At 37.5% G+C, this 19,421-nt stretch overlaps 2 protein-coding genes across 2 annotated transcripts in view; both read right to left on the bottom strand.

Moving 5' to 3' along the window:
• LOC18046678 (2-alkenal reductase (NADP(+)-dependent)) overlaps positions 1–19,421 on the bottom strand; it is a 57,047-nt gene that overhangs the window by 19,062 nt on the left and 18,564 nt on the right. The gene's annotated exons all lie outside the window — the stretch shown is intronic.
• On the bottom strand, positions 1,831–5,388 carry LOC112100140 (putative disease resistance protein At3g14460). Its single transcript, XM_024188534.1, is given in 2 exon segments — positions 1,831–3,905; positions 3,908–5,388. Coding segments are annotated over 2 exon segments (3,249 nt in total). The 5' UTR covers positions 5,082–5,388.

Raw genomic sequence — 19,421 nt, 5'->3', positions numbered from 1 at the left:
TTCATCCAATTCCAAAATTAATCTCTGTCCTTTGGTTACAACTACATAAGCTTAAATAGCTTTCTTGGAACAATCCTCCAAGCATAAATTTACTACAAAGAAACCCTTCAAATAACTTGACTTTAAAGACCAACATTAAAGCTAGACATTAATAAAACATTGGTATGCTTAAAACACAACAAAGAACATTAAAAAAAATCCAAGTCCCGAAATATTCTTCTTGACTCAAAACTGAACAGTCTGCACTTAACTGATCATAACTTACCGTAGAAAACTCCAAATTTAGATTAGTAAAATTCATTGGAAAGCTAACAGAAATATCTTTCCAATGATGTATGGCTCGAAAATTAATTCGATCTCATGCAGTACAGTTTAATTCCCAAAGATGCCCGTTCTGCACAGAAATTCTGCTCACTTGATTAATGTAAGAACTTGAGCTGCACTTGGTATAACTTGATTACCAAATATTTCAAACACTCCTGTGTTACAAACTGACCTAAATATCAGCCCTCGCAATTCTGGAAAACAGTTTCCGGGATTGCGCAGTCTAATTCTATGATTTTTATATAAAGCCAAAAATTACGAAATTAAAAAGACAGAAACTAGACATATAAGTGTACAGTAATAAAAATTCCCAGAATTTTCAGAAGTATTTGGAGTTATGAAATAAATTATAGAATTGAGAAAGAATCGCTATTGAAAATCAGAATTTTCCAGCACTAGTGTTCCAATTTTGAAAAATCAAAACAATTAATATACAACAAGTTTTTGAACAATAAACATATGGATAGAAAGATAAAGATGTCTAATTTAATAATCTATAAAGTTTTATGCATGAAACTCAATGAAAATAGCAATCGTATGATCTTCAATCTACACTGTTCACAGTTTCCAAGTAGTACAGTTTTACTTGTGAATTTGTGTAACACCCGTCGTTTTTGTTTTATTATTATTAGTATATCTGTTTCATAGAATGACTAACTAAATTTCTAGAAGTCCTCGAATTAACACGGAAATGAATATCTATGAAGATACGAAGATATTTGGAATCCACACTTATTCATGAGTCAGTGCTATTTGCTCGGTTCGAGATAGTTCATTTTATCATAGCTGTTTCATCCAATCATCCTTAAATTTCATCAGTTTATTTAGGAACTATATCCATTGTTATTATTGATGGTTTTTGGGATCGTTTTACACTGCCCTTAGGCTGGTGGCTACAAGCAAAACTGCAAGATCATAGTATGATAAGACTTTAAGTATGTCTTCGAATGTATGAATTTGTGATGCGTTCATGCCTCTATATAGGCAACAATATGACAGTTATATGTTCGAATTTTGAACAAGTAACTTCCATTAACCACTTGGAAGTTACATGTTCAAATTTGAACATGTAAGGATGTATCACTTGTAAGAGAAACATCCTTTAATTTCATCACGTGGCATATAAGATGTATCAACCTTGTGATACATCATGCATGCCTAATATGTTCTGCATGTGACAATTTGATCACATCTAAAAACCTTTGGATTAAAAATCATCTATCTGTCTATGGTATTAAATTTTAAGTTAAAAGTTATAATTTCATCTGCCTATAATCAGCCTATGAGACACTAATTACCTTAACAAACACTGATAAAAAGCAAATAGCCTCAACGCACAATCTGACTTGTGAAAACAGAAACAAGTGAGTGGCATTTTCAATTAAGGGCAGAGGATTAATATATATATTTTAAATTATACAGAACTGCAATTTTTTTCATTAAAAAAAAACTAATAGGAGATTGTTATAGTGGATAATATAAATCAACCGACTTTAATAATAGAATCTACACCTCCAATTCTGGATCGTATATGAATTTTCCATCCATCACAACCCAAGGGATGTGAGCAATTTTGGGCCACTCTTTTCCTTGGTCCCTTTTGCACACCTTTTTAAGCCTAGGACAATTGTTAATGTATAAATCCAAAAGTGAGGATGGAAGGCCCACCTCTGGAAATAACGTGAGATTTGGGCAATTCCATATCTTCAAAGATTGAAGAGACGTGAGTCTTTGGAAACCCACTGAAGACAGAAGTATCATTTTCTGGAATCCCAATAAGGACAGATGAGTTAGAGATGTGGGCAGCATCATTCCTACCTTCTCGTCTGGAAAACACTCTGCTTCATGACATCCATAAATGTAGAGGCTTCTGAGAGAGGAAAGCCTGTGCAACCCCCACTGGACGAGGGTCTTGTACATTTTGAAATTTCCAATTTTAAGCGTTCTAAGATTGGTGGGAAAGCCTTCTTCTGGAAACGACTCAAGCTTTGGACACTGAATTATGCTTAAAGTTTGGAGAGAGTTGAGTTTGTGCATGTCATTGGGCAGGGCTTCAAGCTTGTCACAATAACTAATGTCAACCCATGAAATGGCGTTGGGAAGCCCTCTTTCTGGGAAGGAAACAAGACTTGGACAACTCACTAGAGTAATCTTCTGTAAACAGTTAAGATTGTGCAGGCCATCGGGTATTGACTCCAGCTTTCGACAATTTGTTATCACAAGTTCTTCGAGCGACTCAAGTAATTGAATTCCCGATGACAAACTGGAGAGCGCTGGGCAATTCTTTATACTTAGATGTTGAAGCATCACTTGGGAAGACGAGGATGAAGGAGAAGAAGAAGAAGCATCGTCTTTATCATCGAACAAACGTTGCAATTTCTCACAATTCTCAATCTCTATCCTTTTTAGAGATGAAGGTAGCTTGCATCTTGTGATGAATGGTAGAGAATGGCAATCTTTGATATACAAGCTTTCGAGTTGTGAACTGTTGTCCATCATTTCCTCCGGTAAGGATTTGAAAGCAGTGCTGTTGTAAATTCGAAGACAGTGCAGATTTCTGGGAAAGAAATTGATCTCTGGAAACAAAACAAGACTTACGCAACTTTCTTCAATTGTTACCTCATCAGGGTGAGCAAGTATTTTTAGCCGGTGTTCTGGTCTATTAAAACTTGAAAGTCCCCTTCCCTGCCTCCATGGCTTGAGCTGTTCAGAATTGCCAATTACCAAAGTTTCTAATATCTGAAATCCAGGCTCCAGTAATTTTCCAAACTCCAAAACATTTGTAGTGGTCATGGGTTTTGGCAGTGAAGAGCCAGCTTGACTATCGTATAGCATCCCCTTGCATCCAATCATGTCTAATGAACTATTTGAAATAGTCATGAACTTTATCAACTTAGAATCAATTGGGGTCCTGCACACTAGTTCTTTGCACTCATCAACCTCTAATCTGTAGAGCCTTGGATAGCTTGACAATGAAACTACCAACTTTTCACATTTACTAACAACAAGTATCTCCAAGGAGGGCAGAAGCTCAGGCAGTTTTCCAGAGAGTTTGGGACATTTCACAACGGAAAGTTCTTGGAGACGAGGAAATATATCAACGTGCACATTTCCTTTGATATCGGTGTCCCAATGCCACCACTCTGGCAAATTCTCAAAACGTAGAATCTTCAATGATGGAAAAGGCATTGAGAAACCCTCCCCATAAACTTCAGACTCTATGCTTTTTAGCTTCTTCATCCCTTTAACAGCAAGGTGCTTAAGTGAACTCAATAGACCAAGCGATGGCAAAGATACACAATTGTTACAGTTCTCCAATTCAAGGAATTCTATCTTGGAGAACAACGGATCTCCTATCCAAAGTGGAAACCTTGCACCACCATAGTTCCTGATTGCCACCTTTTTTATACATTTATGAGGCTGTAGAATGTCCAGCACGTGCTCTTCTACTGCTACATCTCGAGAATTGTCAAATTGAGACCCCCATTCTAGAGTCAATGCATGAAGATTGAGCTTCTCACATAATGCGGCTTCTCTTGCATTCTGTGGATTATTCACATTCTCTAATCCAGCAATGCAAAGTTTAAACTTCCTAAATCTTCCAAACCAGATGCAGTTTCGCCCTTGCCCACGATGAAATTGGACAATGTTTGAAGCTTCTTCAACTCTTTCATTCCGAATGGCATCTCCTTCAACAAATTTGCACCTCTTATATCGAGATGACGAATATTGATCAAGTTCATCATTTTGGGCGGTAGCTTTATCAAACGGGAACAATTTCTTAATATCAAAATTTCCAAGTTCAACAATGCGCATGTTGACTCAGGTAAACTTCTTATGTCAGTATCAGCAAGGTTTAGGAACCTTAAAAGTCTCAGATCTTCAAATGGAATTGGTAACTCACCAATACGGTATCCTTGTAAAGATAGCATTCTCAACATTTTGAACTTCGGCAACAAATCGTAGAGAACCATGCTAGTTATATAACCAGAAGTAACGCCACCTCTTATGCATAATGGCAAGAATGTTCGTAGATGTTCAATTTCATTGAAAACCTCGAACTTAGATTTACCATCAAGCCTACCACGGGCATACGAAGAATGGCGAACCCTTTCAAATCTTCTTGATGACAAGTTGGTGGACTCCTCTAACCTGAAAATGGTTTCTCTAGAAACCAATTCAGCAAGATCATGGATAAGGTCGTGCATTACAAATTTAGCACTACCAGAGCTGGTTTGTTGAAAAATAGACCTCGACACTAGATCTTGAAAGCACTTGCTGCTCAATTCTTCCAGCTGCTCATTCTTTCTTGACTGTCGAATAATTCCTCCAGCCATCCATAAGAAAGTCAGCTCCTTCTCATTGAATTCATAATCTTTCGGAAAGATGGCACAATGAGCAAAACATCTTTTCAAATGAGACGGAAGATGATGGTAACTCAATCTTAACACAGGGAGAACGTCACTTTGTCGTGGTAAATCCCATAGTTTGCTATCCAAGATATCGTCCCACGCATCATGCCTCGTAGTACGTAGAAGGCCCGCTAATGTTTTTGCTGCCAGGGGCAAGCCTCCACACTTGCCAACAACTTTCTTGTGGAACGATTCTGAAATTTGATGTGCGTTAAGATCTCTAGATTCAAGTGCATGCTGTATGAAAATGGACCAGCAATCATCATCTAACAGTCTCTTGAGATTATAATGTTCAATTGGTCCCATTATTGATGCAACATTTGAATTGCGTGTGGTGACGATCATCTTACTGTTTGGTGCAGCTGCCAAGAATGGAGCTTTTAAGTCTACCCACAAGCTGTAGTCCTCGTTCCAAACATCATCTAAGACCAGCAAGAATCTTTTTTTATCCACAGCTACTTTCAACTCAACCTGCACTTCATTTAAATTGTTTAGAAGACAAGGCCTGCGGGTGATTGACTCGAGAAGTGCCTTTGAGATGCCCAAAATATCAAAGACATCAGAGACACAAACCCATGCTTTTACATCAAACTTGGAATCTTCAACGGCCTTGTCATTGTAGACCTCCCGAGCAAGAGTTGTTTTTCCTATCCCGCCCTTGCCAACAATGGGTATTACAACAAAGTTGGCATGATCACTGGGGGTATCGGTCAATACCATATCAAGAATTTTGGCCTTATCTTCTTCTCTTCCGAATACTTCACGCTCTGTTGGGACACTTGAACTGGGTGGCCTCTGGTGTGCAGCAGCAGTAGGTGATGATGCCCCTCCAGCAATCCGTTGCAGCCCAAGTTCAATTCTATCTTGGCAGAGTTGCTCCAACCGGCTAGTAATATCTTTAATCTTGGATCCCATGCTATAATTGGACATAATAGCATTCGGATTCAAACTAGCCGGTATGAAACTGAGAACCTGGCCAGTGCTATCCTGATTTTTCGCCATCAACTTGCTTTCCAAAGCTTGAGTACCAAACTCATCAAGAATGTCCTCAGCGTCATAAGCCAAGTCTTGGAGTTCGTCTAGCCACATCTTCACAGCCTCGTCAGTCAGTTGCTTCTCCTCTGCATCGCTAAGCACAGCCTGAATCATCTTCAGCTTTTTCTCCCACTTTCTGAGCTCCGAATCAACCCCGCCTTGGAGTTGACGCACAAAGCTGAGCAAATTACGAGAAGCCAACCTGTCAAACAACACCTGAAAGAAAGCGTTGAGGAAGACCTCTCCAACAGCAAACATGGCTCCGTTTTACCAGAAAGAAAGGAATCAAGATCGTCACGAACAAGAAATTGAATTGATAACAAGAGAAACTGAAAATGGTTTTATGTATGGAACACTGAAAATTGAGGAACAGAGATACAATTCACGATGTGGAATACGGCAAGCGGGCAATATCTTGATGTTTTTATTTCTCGTCAAAAACATTTGGTGTGGCAGTTGATCGAACAATGCTATAATATAGGCATGCCAGCCTACAAAACTCATAAATTTGCTTTTGTCATTGTCAATTTCCCATTAATTAGTCACCTGTAGGGTCATAGGAAATTTACTTCTAATAAATGTTCCTTGAAATTTAAATGTATCTTTAGTCTCCTCATTTTTACATCCTCTAACAACATATAATACAGTAGCTTGTGGATATTCATTCATTATTCTTACGTTAGGCTATTTTTTAACAGCAAAAAGCCACTCTAAATTCTCCTCTTTAACAATAAGACAGAAGGCAAATTTTGCGTCACTCCATTGAAAACAAAATGTAATAGATCAATTGAAAAGAATACAGCGATGAAGGCTCTATTTGGTATTGAAGTATTGTAATTTTTAAACTATAACTGCTATGAAGAAATGTGTAATTATGGAATAAAATTTGACACCGTGTAGAAGTTGCAATTTTTAAATAGTAATTTTGATAAAAATAGTAAAGATATTACAGGTTTTTCATATAAGTATGAAATTGAATCAAGTTAGTTTCTACACTACAGCAACTAATATTTACTAACTACTTTAGTAATATATTTTTAAGCTTCAGTTGTCCAATCTCAATTCCAATTAAGAGATACAACTTCATTCGTCGAGTAAGATTGCAGGGAATCCGCTCTAGAAAGAAACATTCACATTTGCTTCCCAAGCTACCACAACAAGTTGTTCTCCGACATTCTACGCAGCGAATAGCCCAACTAGGGCTGATGGACCTTTCTCGATGTAATATCAACATATGTTATTTTTGTATACTTGCATGCAATTTTAGAAAAGTAATTTTTATCTTATTTCTTTTATGCTATTTTTTATTTTTTATTTATTATTATTTTATTTTTGAAATTAAAATTGATTTAAGGAAGTTTAGGAGCCTCCCATTATCTGATTTGTACCCAACTTTCCCCACTTCTGTAACCACCATTAACTTCTCTTTGTACGGCACTAAAACCATTTTTTTTTATACTGGATTATATGCCATTCACTTTCATACTTCAAATTACCTTAAGAAGCTTAAGCATTTTCTACTTTTTTTGATTTGGTATGTGAATTCTTTTAATAGTTTCGGACATCTAAGAAATTTCTGATGTGGTCTCTTTGCTGATTTTATTTCTTTTATAATTGATGTATTTTTTGAACCTTTTAACATTTGTTAATCACATGTTAAACTACGGTTAGTTTAATTCTCATGGATTTTAGTATTGAATAAGGGACTTAGAACTTGAGTATCAATAGAGATGAACTCATGTGTTGGTTTATTACTTAAAAGTTGTGTATCGATGGAGTTAAACTCCATTGATTTTGTGGTTGAGGGACTTCTAAGCTTAATTAAATTTTCAAGAAGACAATAATATCAGGTAACGAGTTAGAAGATGAATTCTCATGTTGAGTAGCACTGCACCAAGCATCTTACCCCCGACATTTTAAGCATCTTAGATGTCGATACATTCAGGAAAGCAGCCGGGAAAACAAATATGATTTCCGCAAACTTGGAATAAAATAATGCAGCGAATCTTTCATCTCCCAACTTTTAAGTAATAAACCAACAGAGAAGTGTTGGTAATGCAGCGAATCTTTCATCTCCCAATTTTTTTTTGTTAGCTGCAAGTGAAAAGTTCCTTCTGAAATAAATATTAATTATGGAAATGTATTCCTAGGCTATACTATGTATGGCAATGGTAGAAATATCAATGTTTTGTCCTGTTTTATTCAAACAGAGAAGTGTCCATTACATTTTCAGGACCAACGCAGATAACTTCAATCAGCTTATTGTAATAATGAAGTGACAAAAATGGTTAAAGCATTCATTCGTGTTAAAAATGTTTGAAATGTAATCAAACGGGAAACAATACATAGGAAAAAAAAAAGCAGAATATAATTTCAAGCATATATCAACTAACATTTCTTGAAGACCAAACGACCAATCAACAAGGTACTAATAATGTTACGTGCACAATTCTTTATTAATGCCTTTTTTCTTTCTTTCCTTTTTTTTTAAATACACAAGAGTAGTAGTTTTTTTAAGAAAAATTTCCGAATCATGGTAGAAACTAGAAAGAATGAATAATGATCAAGAATCCATTGAACGAATCAAAATACCAAAAAATTGAAGAAAAAAAGGATCGGATGAAATTTCTAAATTTCTATCTCGTTGAATTTTCTTTCATTCTTCTAGACTCTGGCTCTTCTTCTCAAGTAACAAGAATAAAGTAAAGCAAAGAGATTTAACGAAGAAAGTTCATCGAAGCTAAGTTTTAGAATTTGGAGGGGCGTCAAGTAAAAGAAAATATAATTTTCAACTATAGAAAATTTTAAATAGAGAAGACGTGGTGTCGGGTGGACTTTGAAGAGGTGGGAGTAGCACACTTTTGTCAAAAGTCCGTTGTAAGACAGATTAGAAGATTATTATTAACTAAAGGTAACTAGGACTTTTTTTGCTATAACTTTTTAAATAGGGCTTCTTTGAGTAAATCTACAATTAATATAACTTTGTAAGTAACACAGGGGTGTTTGAAATATTTGGTATTCAAGTTATACCAAGTGCAGTTCAAGTTCTTACATTAATCAAGTAAGCAGAATTTCTGTGCAGAAGGGGAATCTTTGGGAATTAAACTGTACTGCATGAGATCGAATTAATTTTCGACCCATACATCATTGGAAAGATATTTCTGTTAGCTTTCCAATGAATTTTACTAATCTAAATTTGGAGCTTTCTACAGTAAGTTATATTCAGTTAAGTGCAGACTGTTCAGTTTTGAGTCAAGAAGAATATTTCTGGACTTGGGACTTTTTTTTAATGCTCTTTGTTGTGTTTTAAGCATACCAATGTTTTATTCATGTCTAGCTTTAATGTTGGTCTTTGAAGTCAAGTCATTTGAAGGGTTTCTCTGTAGTATATCTATACTTGGAGGATTGTTCCGAGAAAGTTATTTAAGCTTATGTAGTTGTAACCAAAAGACAGAGATTAATTTTGGGGATTGGATGAACTTTGAGTTATTATCAAACTCTGTATCTCTTTGGTGGATTCCATTGAGTGGTGAGTATTTTAAGCCCTGTATCCTTAGCTTAACAACTTTAGGTGGTGGATTTTTTTCTGTATCCTTTTGTTGTTTGTTGTGGTGGTGAGCTTGTGATTTCTTGGGTGTGTGACGTTGTGTTTTCTCATCTATTGTGTCCGGTGTTAGTAAGTAGAGCGATTAACAAAAAAATCTTTAGTGGTATAGATGTTAATAATTTACTATTTTAAAAATATATTGTAAAAGAAATAAAATAAGATTGTAAAATTAAATAAAGGTAGTCTTCACAATTTATTTTTCTTTTTTGAAAAAAGAAACTCTACACCTCTACTTCAAAAAATTTAAAATTATGTTTGACCGTTGATTCAAATTTAAAATGTAAATAGGTTATAGCTATTTTTTATACCCTTCAAAAAATTTCTCTGCTCAGCGGAAAAGAAGCTAAGGATGTATTGGCCCATAGTCATTATCCATCCTTTATTAACTCCTCTCGAGAGAAGGACTTTACCCATTAAACATCCTGCTAGCATTCCCTCTTTCTTAGTTTTCAAGTCCACCTCCAACGTCACTCTAGCTTTATCTTCCTCTCGGATAGTTATTGCTTTGTATTTTCGAATTAATTCGTCCGTATCCATGGCAGCTAATGAATGAGGATGAGCAAACAATAATGACTACCTAGCCCTTCCTCCGAGAAAACTCTCTGCTTCCCCAGAGAGCCTAGCCAACCGCACTAAAACTAAAAAACCAAAGTTGATGATCTACTTTACACTCCCAAGGAGTGAACACCTGGGTCCTTACGACCCCTCAATACTTCCATTCCCGCCTCTCTATTCGAGAGAGAGAGCTTTACTTGCTATAACTTTTTTAATAGGGCTTCTTTGAGTAAATCTATAATTAATATAACTTTGTAAGTAGATCGTTTAACAAAAAAATCTTTAGTGGTATAGATGTTAATAATTTACTAAATAAATATTTTAAAATTATGTCGTGAAATAAATAAAATAAGATTGTAAAATCAAATAAAGATAGCCTCCACAATTTACTTTTTCTTTTTTGAAAAAAGAAACTCTACACCTCTACTTAAAAAAATTTAAAATTTTAACTTCTACATAGAGGCATTTGTTGATCTGGATTCTAGAAACCAGTAACATACGCATGTTCTGAATCTTTGATTTAAAACTGCGTACAATTTAATCGAACAAGCATAACCTGTATCAAACACATGGCCAAGACATCTTCACAAAGCTCTGAAAGCACATGGCTCAGTGCATTTCTACAACATATGGTAGTTTTAAAATTCCCACGCAACTTCAACAAGTTGTTTCCTGACATTCCGACAAGTGAATAGCCCAACGAGGGCCGATGGACTCGAGGCCTTCATCTATGTCTTCGACGTATACCACCTTTCCTTCTTTTATTGCCGGCATGACCAGTTACATGAATTTTTTTATCGAGGTGGTAGTAATCATCGACAAGAAATCCTTCATATTTGTGTAGCATTGCATCAAGCAACTTATCCCCAACATTTTTGAAATTGACGTCGATACCTTCAAGAAGGCGCCTGGTAAAAAAATAATATGGTTTCAGCAAACTTGGAATCTTTCATTTGCTGAATAAACATACAACATAAACATGATTTTATGAGCTGCAAGTACAACCTTCCTTCTGAAAATGAATCTTAAGCAAGTGCATCCTAGTTTAGGCTGTGTTTGGCAATTTTTGAAATTTTATTTAAATGAATTCTCAAGCATGATTAGTGATCTCTTATTCTGTTTTTGTTCTGCTTTATGAAACAGACAACTGCTACATTTTTAGGATCAACTCAGAAACCTTCAGTCAGTTCTGAAGGTTTTCATTCATGCTAACCTTTTCAGATCTGCATCCAAGTCTGGCTCTTCCTTAAATGCATCGTCAAACACAAACTTGTTCTTCAACTGATCGTCCTAATGCGGAAAAAAAAATTGAAAGAATATACAACAGCAAACAAGAAAAAGGAAGCCGATTATTAGAGCCAGCTATCGTAGTCTGGCTTATTAATCAGAGCATCTACTTTAACCATAACACCGATTGAACAAAGAAAGCACAGATTTTGCCAAACTTGGTATCAGCTTTATCCAAACAGCAAATACTGAAACTTGAATAAGCTCACAAATTTCTTTAATTACCACTTACCAGCACATGTTTTTAAAATGCCTATTTATAATCAGAGCTCCAGTCATGCTTCCCACTGTTCTCATTGATTCCAACACATCCTTGTTTCCTCTTCAACTCCAATAGAAAGCATCATGAAAATAACAGTTCATGAAATGGATTGATTCGAATACGTGGGATTTGCCTCATCATTTCAGCTGATTGAATCGGTAAAAACTGGGTCTTGGTGCCATAGTTCTTGTTGGATTTTGGAGTTGATACAACATCCAACAGGCCTGCTGGGTAAGTCTTAACAGTTTAAAGCTTTGCATCAACAAACCATTTCGCTGAATCAAAATTTCAAATATTTTACATAATTGCAGGCATAAGTACTCATCGGATTTGCATTGTGATGATTGAAGGCTTGGGAGCAAGTGCATCTCCAACTTTGTCAAGCCTCTTCAGATGCTTCTCCAAATCTCTAACCAATGTTGGTATTCTTCAGTCACTAGTAAAACAAATAAAGGTCAAGTAAAATGCAAAAGGCACCTCAGATACTGCAAATGACAACATATATAATACAGTTGATTCTGCAAACTATAAAAGAAAAGAACGTCAGATACTGTGACTAACAACAAATTGCTAATTTCTTAAATGTGTTTTTGAATCCTCGAAAGGACAGACAAGTTAGAGACTTGGGCAGCGTCATTCCTATCTTCTCGTCTGGAAAACACTCTGCTTCATGACATCCAAGAATGCAGAGACTTCTAAGAGAGGTAAGCCTGTGAAACCCCCACTGGATGAGTGTCTTATACATTTTGACATTTTCAAAATCTACTGGAGGATGGGGTGTTTAGCCAAAAGTAATGTTTTAAAAAATTGAGAACCCATTTGAGATATCTTTTGGGAGGTTTCAAAAGTGATTTTAAAGAGGTAAAAGTTAATTTTGGTGTTTTTCTCAATAATGGATACTAAACAGTATAGCAAATTTCTCTCTTTCCGTCTTTGGATTAAGTCTCATTTATAACCGTAATTTGTTGTGAAACAAGTTATAAATGTAGAAGTTTGCCTCTAGCCTTACCTCCAAAGTCAGGCATGCAACCACTACTATAATTTATTTTGATTAAGTGAAATAACCAACTGAAGAAACTTCATCCCATACATATTGAGCAGATATCATGCAACCACCCTCACTCTCAAGCACAGCATAGCAGCAGCCCCTCTCTCTCTCTCATGCAACCATGCTTACTCTCAAACGCAGCACAGCAGCAGCCCCTTTCTTCCACACTCACGCAACCACGCTCACTCTCACTCTCTCTATCTCTGATCAACATCTCACTCTCACGGTCTCTCAGCCACCTCGAATTAGATGGCACTCTCGATTAGCTCGCAGTAGACGATAGATCGCTGATTGGATTAAGGATTTGTCTGAGTATGATCTTAATTCTGAGATTGGAATTGTTTTGTGCTTTGTTTATGTTAGCGGGTGAGGAAGATGTGGACTGGAGTGTTATGAATTCAAAACTCAGAGCCCCAAAACGGCTGCGTTTTGATCAGCTGGAATTACTTACAACTCACGTGCAGTCACGGGCTCCTCAGCTTAAGGCAGAACGGCATTGCTTTGTGTCGTTTTCAGGAAACTTAAGTAAAACACGTGAGCTAGCATGTGAGGGAGGAATCAAGTCGTTAGAAGCCGTTACACACGTGTCAAAGGGCTGTGCAATCTGGGTTTTCATAAGAGAGTATAAAGAGGCTGGTTGTTGAAGCAGATTGGAACTTGATTTGTTTTCATAAGAGAGTATAAAGAGGCTGTGCAATCTTGATTTTTTTTAATCTTCTGTTAAATCTCCATTAACCTAGAGCTAATGTTTCGTTTCATCATTGGAACTTTAAATCAATCATTGGCTTATTTTCATCTTGAATTGTTCTTGGCAAAAGTTCTTGGGCAGTGGTTTATTGCTTATAGTTATCAGAGCAATCAAATTACTACAGAAGATGAGGGATTGCATGAGAGAATGAGCTGCAAGTGGGATGAATTTTGGGCGACGAGGAAGATACTTTCAACGAACAGAAATCGTGGTGTTAAAACAACAAGTTAGAATCGAACCGAAAATTTAGAACCGAACCAAAATCAAACCAAAATTTAGAACCGAACCTAATATTTCGGTTCGGTTCGATTTAGTTTGGTTTGGTTTGATTTGATTTCAATTCATTCTATTTAAAATCGATTGGTTTTGATTTGTGGCAGTTGTACATGTTACCGTTTTAATTGATCATGTTCCTATTTTCAAGTGATTTTCTTCTTTTCTAGTTTTTTAATTTTTGGTATATGTATAAGTTTATTTAAGAGAAATTATTGGATTTGTACTGGGCATGCTTTTGGAATAAAAATTATCTCTTTCCTTCTAAACAACTTATATTCTTCCTCTACTTTTCTTACTTTCCTTTCTAAACTAAGAAATTACCTATCATCTGGTATCAAACAAAGGTTGCTCGAAATATGGCTACCCCAAGTCAATCAAATGCTGAGTTTCGTAATGAGGTTCAAGAAATCTTCAATCTCTTCGTGCATCATAAACCTCACACGTAATTGCCTCTGAAATTAACCCCTTTGCACCTACAGGCTACAGCATCCTCTAACCAAGCCATAAAACCTTCCTCCTTAAACTTTCCCAACCATCACCACCATCTCAAACTAAACTTTCCAAATTTCAACGGAGAAGATTCGACTGATTGGATTCATAAGGTGGAACAATTCTTCGGATTTGAGAATGTAGTCCCAGAACAATAAATACAATTGGCATCATTCTATTTGGAGGGGATTGCTCTATAATTGCATAGATGGTTAATAAAATTTTGTGGCCTACTAACTTAGGCAAAATTTTCAAAGGCAGTCCTTCTACGATTCGAACTAATGGATTATGAGGACCCATCTAAGGCTTTGATGCACCTGAAATAGACTTCCATTATTAGCTTAATATCAAGAAACTTTTGAAAAGCTTTTACATCAGGTTGATGGCTTACTCGAATGATTTTTTGTGGGTTGTTTTATTGTAGGTCTTCAGGATGAGATACAACTAGATGTCAAGATTAAATAGCCCTTTACCTTGGCTAACACCATTGGTGTGACAAGACTGATTGAGGAGCGGAATTCACTTTCTCAATGCACCAGTCACTTTTCTCTACCACCCCCTATTTTGGTGATATAGCAACCAACCCCAAATAGCTTTGTTAGGGTCTTAGGTCTACCTCCTAAGGTTGATCAAATAGCAGATGACATCACTTCCCCTCCTATCCAGCAACTATCCAACTAAGAAGCACATGCTCATCGTGGAAAAGGGTTGTGTTATTATTGTGACGAGAAACTTATTCTTGGCCATTGTGATACGAACACTAAAGTTTATAAGAAGAAATCAAATGAAATAGAAAAATTAGATGACAAATGGGGTTAATTCAAGGAAATCCAAACCTCCAAATAAGTATTGGTTATTCGAGAAATCAATAAACTCCCAATTACAACTTTTATGTTGCCAAAATAATAAACTCATGATCCTTTTTATTGAATAACATCAAGCTTTATATAATAAAAGCTTATTTAGGATTACAACCTAAAAATTAGTAACACTAAACATGTTCTCACATAATGCTCTACTAATTACATGTAGTTCCACAAAATAAGGGCAACTACTTTTGACTAGTTCAAAATTAACTAATACAATAAAATTAAATAAATAATTTTAATTATTTTATTTGTTTGTATCACACTGTTGTTAAAAGCTGCAACTATTCATGATTGAAGATCATGTGCCATTCGTACAACTCAATACTGGTTAAAGGGATAGGAGCAGCAATTGAGGACACTCATTGGAACCGATGGCGATTCTCGAAGGCTCACCCTCACTTTGACCGCACCAACAAGGTGTTTCTAAAGGGTGGGGAATGGTATGTGCTCAATATGCATGGGGATCAAGTTTCTTCAGTTGATTATTTGACTTAGGTTGCATGTAGTTCATGGCGGTTATGTATGTTTACCATTTAAGTGATCATGCTTTTTATTTTCAAGTGATTTTCGTCTTTTCTAGTTTTCTAGTTTTTATTATATGTATAGGTCTATTTAAGAGACCTTATTGAACTTGCACTAAGCAAGTTTTTGGAATAAGAATTGACTTTTCCCTTTTAATCAACTTATATTCTTCCTCTGTTTCTCTGACTTTCCCTTCTAAACTAAGAAATTACCTATCATTGCATGAGAGAGCCCTATTGTCGTGCTATACTTGAGAGTGAGCGTGGTTCCGTGAGAGAGGGGCTACCGCTGCGCTTGCTAGGTTGTTGTGGTTGTGCTGTTCTGTGCTTAGTTTTAGTTAGTTAGGAGAATTAGGGATTTAGATTTTAGGGAATCACATTCTACGATTTAGTTTTGGTTTTTCTTTTTCTAAAAATAATTAAAATTACGTGAACCGATTGGTTTGTGCTTTCGGTTCAATTTTGGAATCGAATCGAACACAAACCATTCGGTTCATAAAAATATAAACCCTTTGGCTTTTTTATTAAACCAAATCAAACCAAACCGAATAATTTCAGTTCTATTGGGCAAAAACCGAACCGAATACCTTGGTGTGTTAGTACCTGAGAATGAGAATGGGAGTAGAAATGAGAGAATAGAACTATTAACCTGTTTACTTCCAAAACAAGGAGGGGGAATGGGAATGAAAATTTGAGTGGACTCCATAAATTCTAGAATGTGGAATGGGAGTCCCATTCCCTAGGGCTGAGAATGAGAAGTGAATTGATATTTTTACTTCAGTAAAAATTGAAAATTCCTTTTTACCTTATTTAATAATGATAATAATAATAATAAGGCCAGTTTAGTAATTTAAAACAATCCATTCTGATTCTCAGATAAAATAAATATATAAGTGATAATACAGTTCATTACGATTCCAATTTTGATAGTTAAAGTAAACAATTTATTCCGATTTCCATTCCTCCATTTTGATTCAAGTCCATTCCGATTACTGATTAATAAATACGTCATTAAAGATATTATTATTACCTTTTTTTAGATAACAAAAAAAAATTAATAAAATAAAAATCTTTATTTTAGTTATCAATTATTATATATACATGTATCTATAAATGCATGTGTAAATAAATTTTATAAATTTATATATATTTAAACCTTTTGCATTCTTATAATATTTTAAAAGTGAGATTTACTAAGTACGTACGTCTGCTTTTAAAAGTCATAATGCTTTTAAAAATAAAATTTACCAAATGTTTAACTAATCATTTTTACAACTGATTAATTATTTCTATAACAGAATTAGCAACAATAATTATAAAAGTTATAACATGATCAAACTAGCTCTTATAAACCCCAATTCTAAATTTCTAATACATTGATCATAAGATTTCAAGGGTCTACCGAAAGCTTTAATGCATATAATCATAACAAATTCTCAAGTCTAGGCATCTCACAAACATCTATTCCAATTTGACTTAAAGGAAAATTTGTGCCAACAATAAGAAAATATCTGTTTGGGAGAAATACGTCGACGAGACCAAGCATGATGAGCAGATATCTGATGGCAGAGCTCTGCGAACCGGTGTGTCCCGTAAGAGCCTGGTATCCGGAGGAGCAGGAGCAAGAATACCCTGCTTACCCACGAGCACGTCATCCGCGAGGCCAATCTCCTGTAAGAAGCATAAAGCCATTCCTGCTGTATTCCTGCTAAGGGCTGAGTCGAGGAGACCCGGTCAACGACAGTTGGCAAGGCATGCTTTCCAGTCCGAGAATCTAGGCATGAGGGCCACGCAACCACCCACGACTACGGAAATGGGGAATCCACTTTTGAGAGGTGGGAGGGTAATGAGCGCGAATGGAGGGGAGGCCCGAGTTCAAAAGTGACCTATAAAAAGGTAGCCAACGAAGGTAAAAGGGTTAGCAATTTTGAGATTAGAACAGAGATAAAGGAAATTCTAAAAAAGGGAAAACAACCAAAAAGCCATAAGATTTGTGGCGAGCGTTCCCAGAGCCTTCATATCTGACTTGAGCGTCGGAGGGTTTACGCCGGGAAACCAACCGGCGTGCTCTGACTTGTTTCTGTGGACGCAGGGATACTTAGAGAAGAAAGCGTACGAGGAGAGATCCTGATCGAGGTGAGGTTGATCGAGCAGACATCTTGGTCGTTGGAAGGGCGTAACCAGAATCTCGCATCAACATTTTGGCGCCGTCTGTGGGGAGCTAAACAAAAAGCTTCTGTTGATAGCAAGAAGAGGAGTGAAGCAAGTGAAAAGCAATGGAGACAGGAGGAAGTAGTGCACAAGGGGGTGATATGAGGGTTAACGATTCCGTGACGCTGAGGGAGATAGCCAGTGAAGCACGGGAAAAAAACCATGTTCAACCGGATGGAACGGATGGAAAAGCAAATGGAGACCCTGACAACCATCCTGCATGAGCTGCGGAGTGAACGAAGGGTAACTCAGGAGGACAGGGTGAGAGGTGGTGGAGTGGCACCAGGTCCCGATAGTACGAGGAGAAGTCAAACCACGGGAGATTTGGTGGTGAGAGGGGTAACATACCTCTGCGGGGAGAATTTCATAGAGAGGAAGAGCAATCCCCAGCAAGATAGATTTTTGACGAGGACGACGGGGTGGCGAATGTAGAGGAAACAGAGTTGAGACAACACTTGCATGATGTAGAGCAAGAGCGGGATCAAGTTGCAGCACGTGACCCTGGTCGTGCAGTGCAGTTGGAGGAGGAAGTGTGCAGACTAGCGCAGATAATTGACGACATGCAAGAAAGGAGCAGAGCTCCTGGTTGGAGGATAATGCTGGACGGAGAATCACCGCTCGCAGCAGAGATCATAAGGGCAGTTATTCCGAGAGATTTCCGCCTCCCGGACCTTAGATATTCGGGACGAACTGATCCGCTGGTGCACATAGAGTGCTTCAATGACATAACGGGGGTACAAGGATTATCTTAACCCCAAAGATGCAGGGTGTTCCCACTATCCCTGGAGGGACGTGCACGCGAGTGGTACAGGAAACTCCCTCGGGGGAGCATTAAAACCTTCGAGCAGATGTGCAAGGAGTTTGCAGAGCAGTTTCGTGGGGCAATGGCACCAGAAGATGATATGATGGAGTTGAAAAGCATGAAGCAGGGGGAGCAAGAAACCCTTAGGGAATTCATCAAGAGGTTTCATCGTGCTGTCCTTGATTTGGGAGCCTTCAACCATCCTTAGGCACTAAGGGGTTTGAAAGAGGGAGTGAAGATACGAAGGCTGTGGTACAACTTGAGGAGCCCAGCTGTTCAAACGTATGCAACTGCATACGAGCAGGTTAAGAGAGACATAGAGATTGAAGAGGAAAAGGCAGCACGGATTAAGACAGACCAGTTAGAAGGGTTGGGGAGGAAAGAGAAGAAAGTATTACCAGGGAATGAGCCGATCAAAAGGAGGGACCACCAGGCCGCAGGTAGTGGAGCAGAAGGTAGGGTAACTGCTTACCAGCCTCATCAGAGGCCACCTCAGTATCAGCGCAGCAGGGTGCAACCTCCTCGTTCCCCAGCTAGGGAGCCTTGGAGAAGGCATGATTCAACATATAGTGGTCATCAACACCCCCACAGTAGTAGAGGGAGCAGACCAGAAGTACTGCCACCGCCTCCAACTCAGAACGGAGCAAATAGAGAAAGAGCAGTGCACCTGATCGACCAGAACTAGGACTATGGGCGGTATACTTCCTTGAAGATGTCCCTGGACGAGGTGTACGAGGCCATAAAGGATCGGGGGCTGCTATACCTCCCTGCTCCAATAACAAAGCTACCCAGCATGAGGGATAGGGGACACTATTGTAAGTTCCATGGCACTCATGGCCACACCACAGCAGATTGCAGAGATCTCAAGACCCAGGTTGAAGATCTGGTGAGAAACCGGTATTTGGACGAGTTTGTAGATGGGACCTTCCCAATGGTAGCCTCAACAAGTGAAGGGGAGCAGAGTGACAGGAACTT

Source organism: Citrus clementina, unplaced genomic scaffold (genome assembly GCF_000493195.1).
Source record: "Citrus clementina cultivar Clemenules unplaced genomic scaffold, Citrus_clementina_v1.0 scaffold_3, whole genome shotgun sequence".
Taxonomy (NCBI): Eukaryota; Viridiplantae; Streptophyta; class Magnoliopsida; order Sapindales; family Rutaceae; genus Citrus; species Citrus x clementina.
The sequence above is the reverse complement of the archived record's forward strand: the minus strand, read 5'-3'. Positions and strand labels throughout refer to the sequence as shown.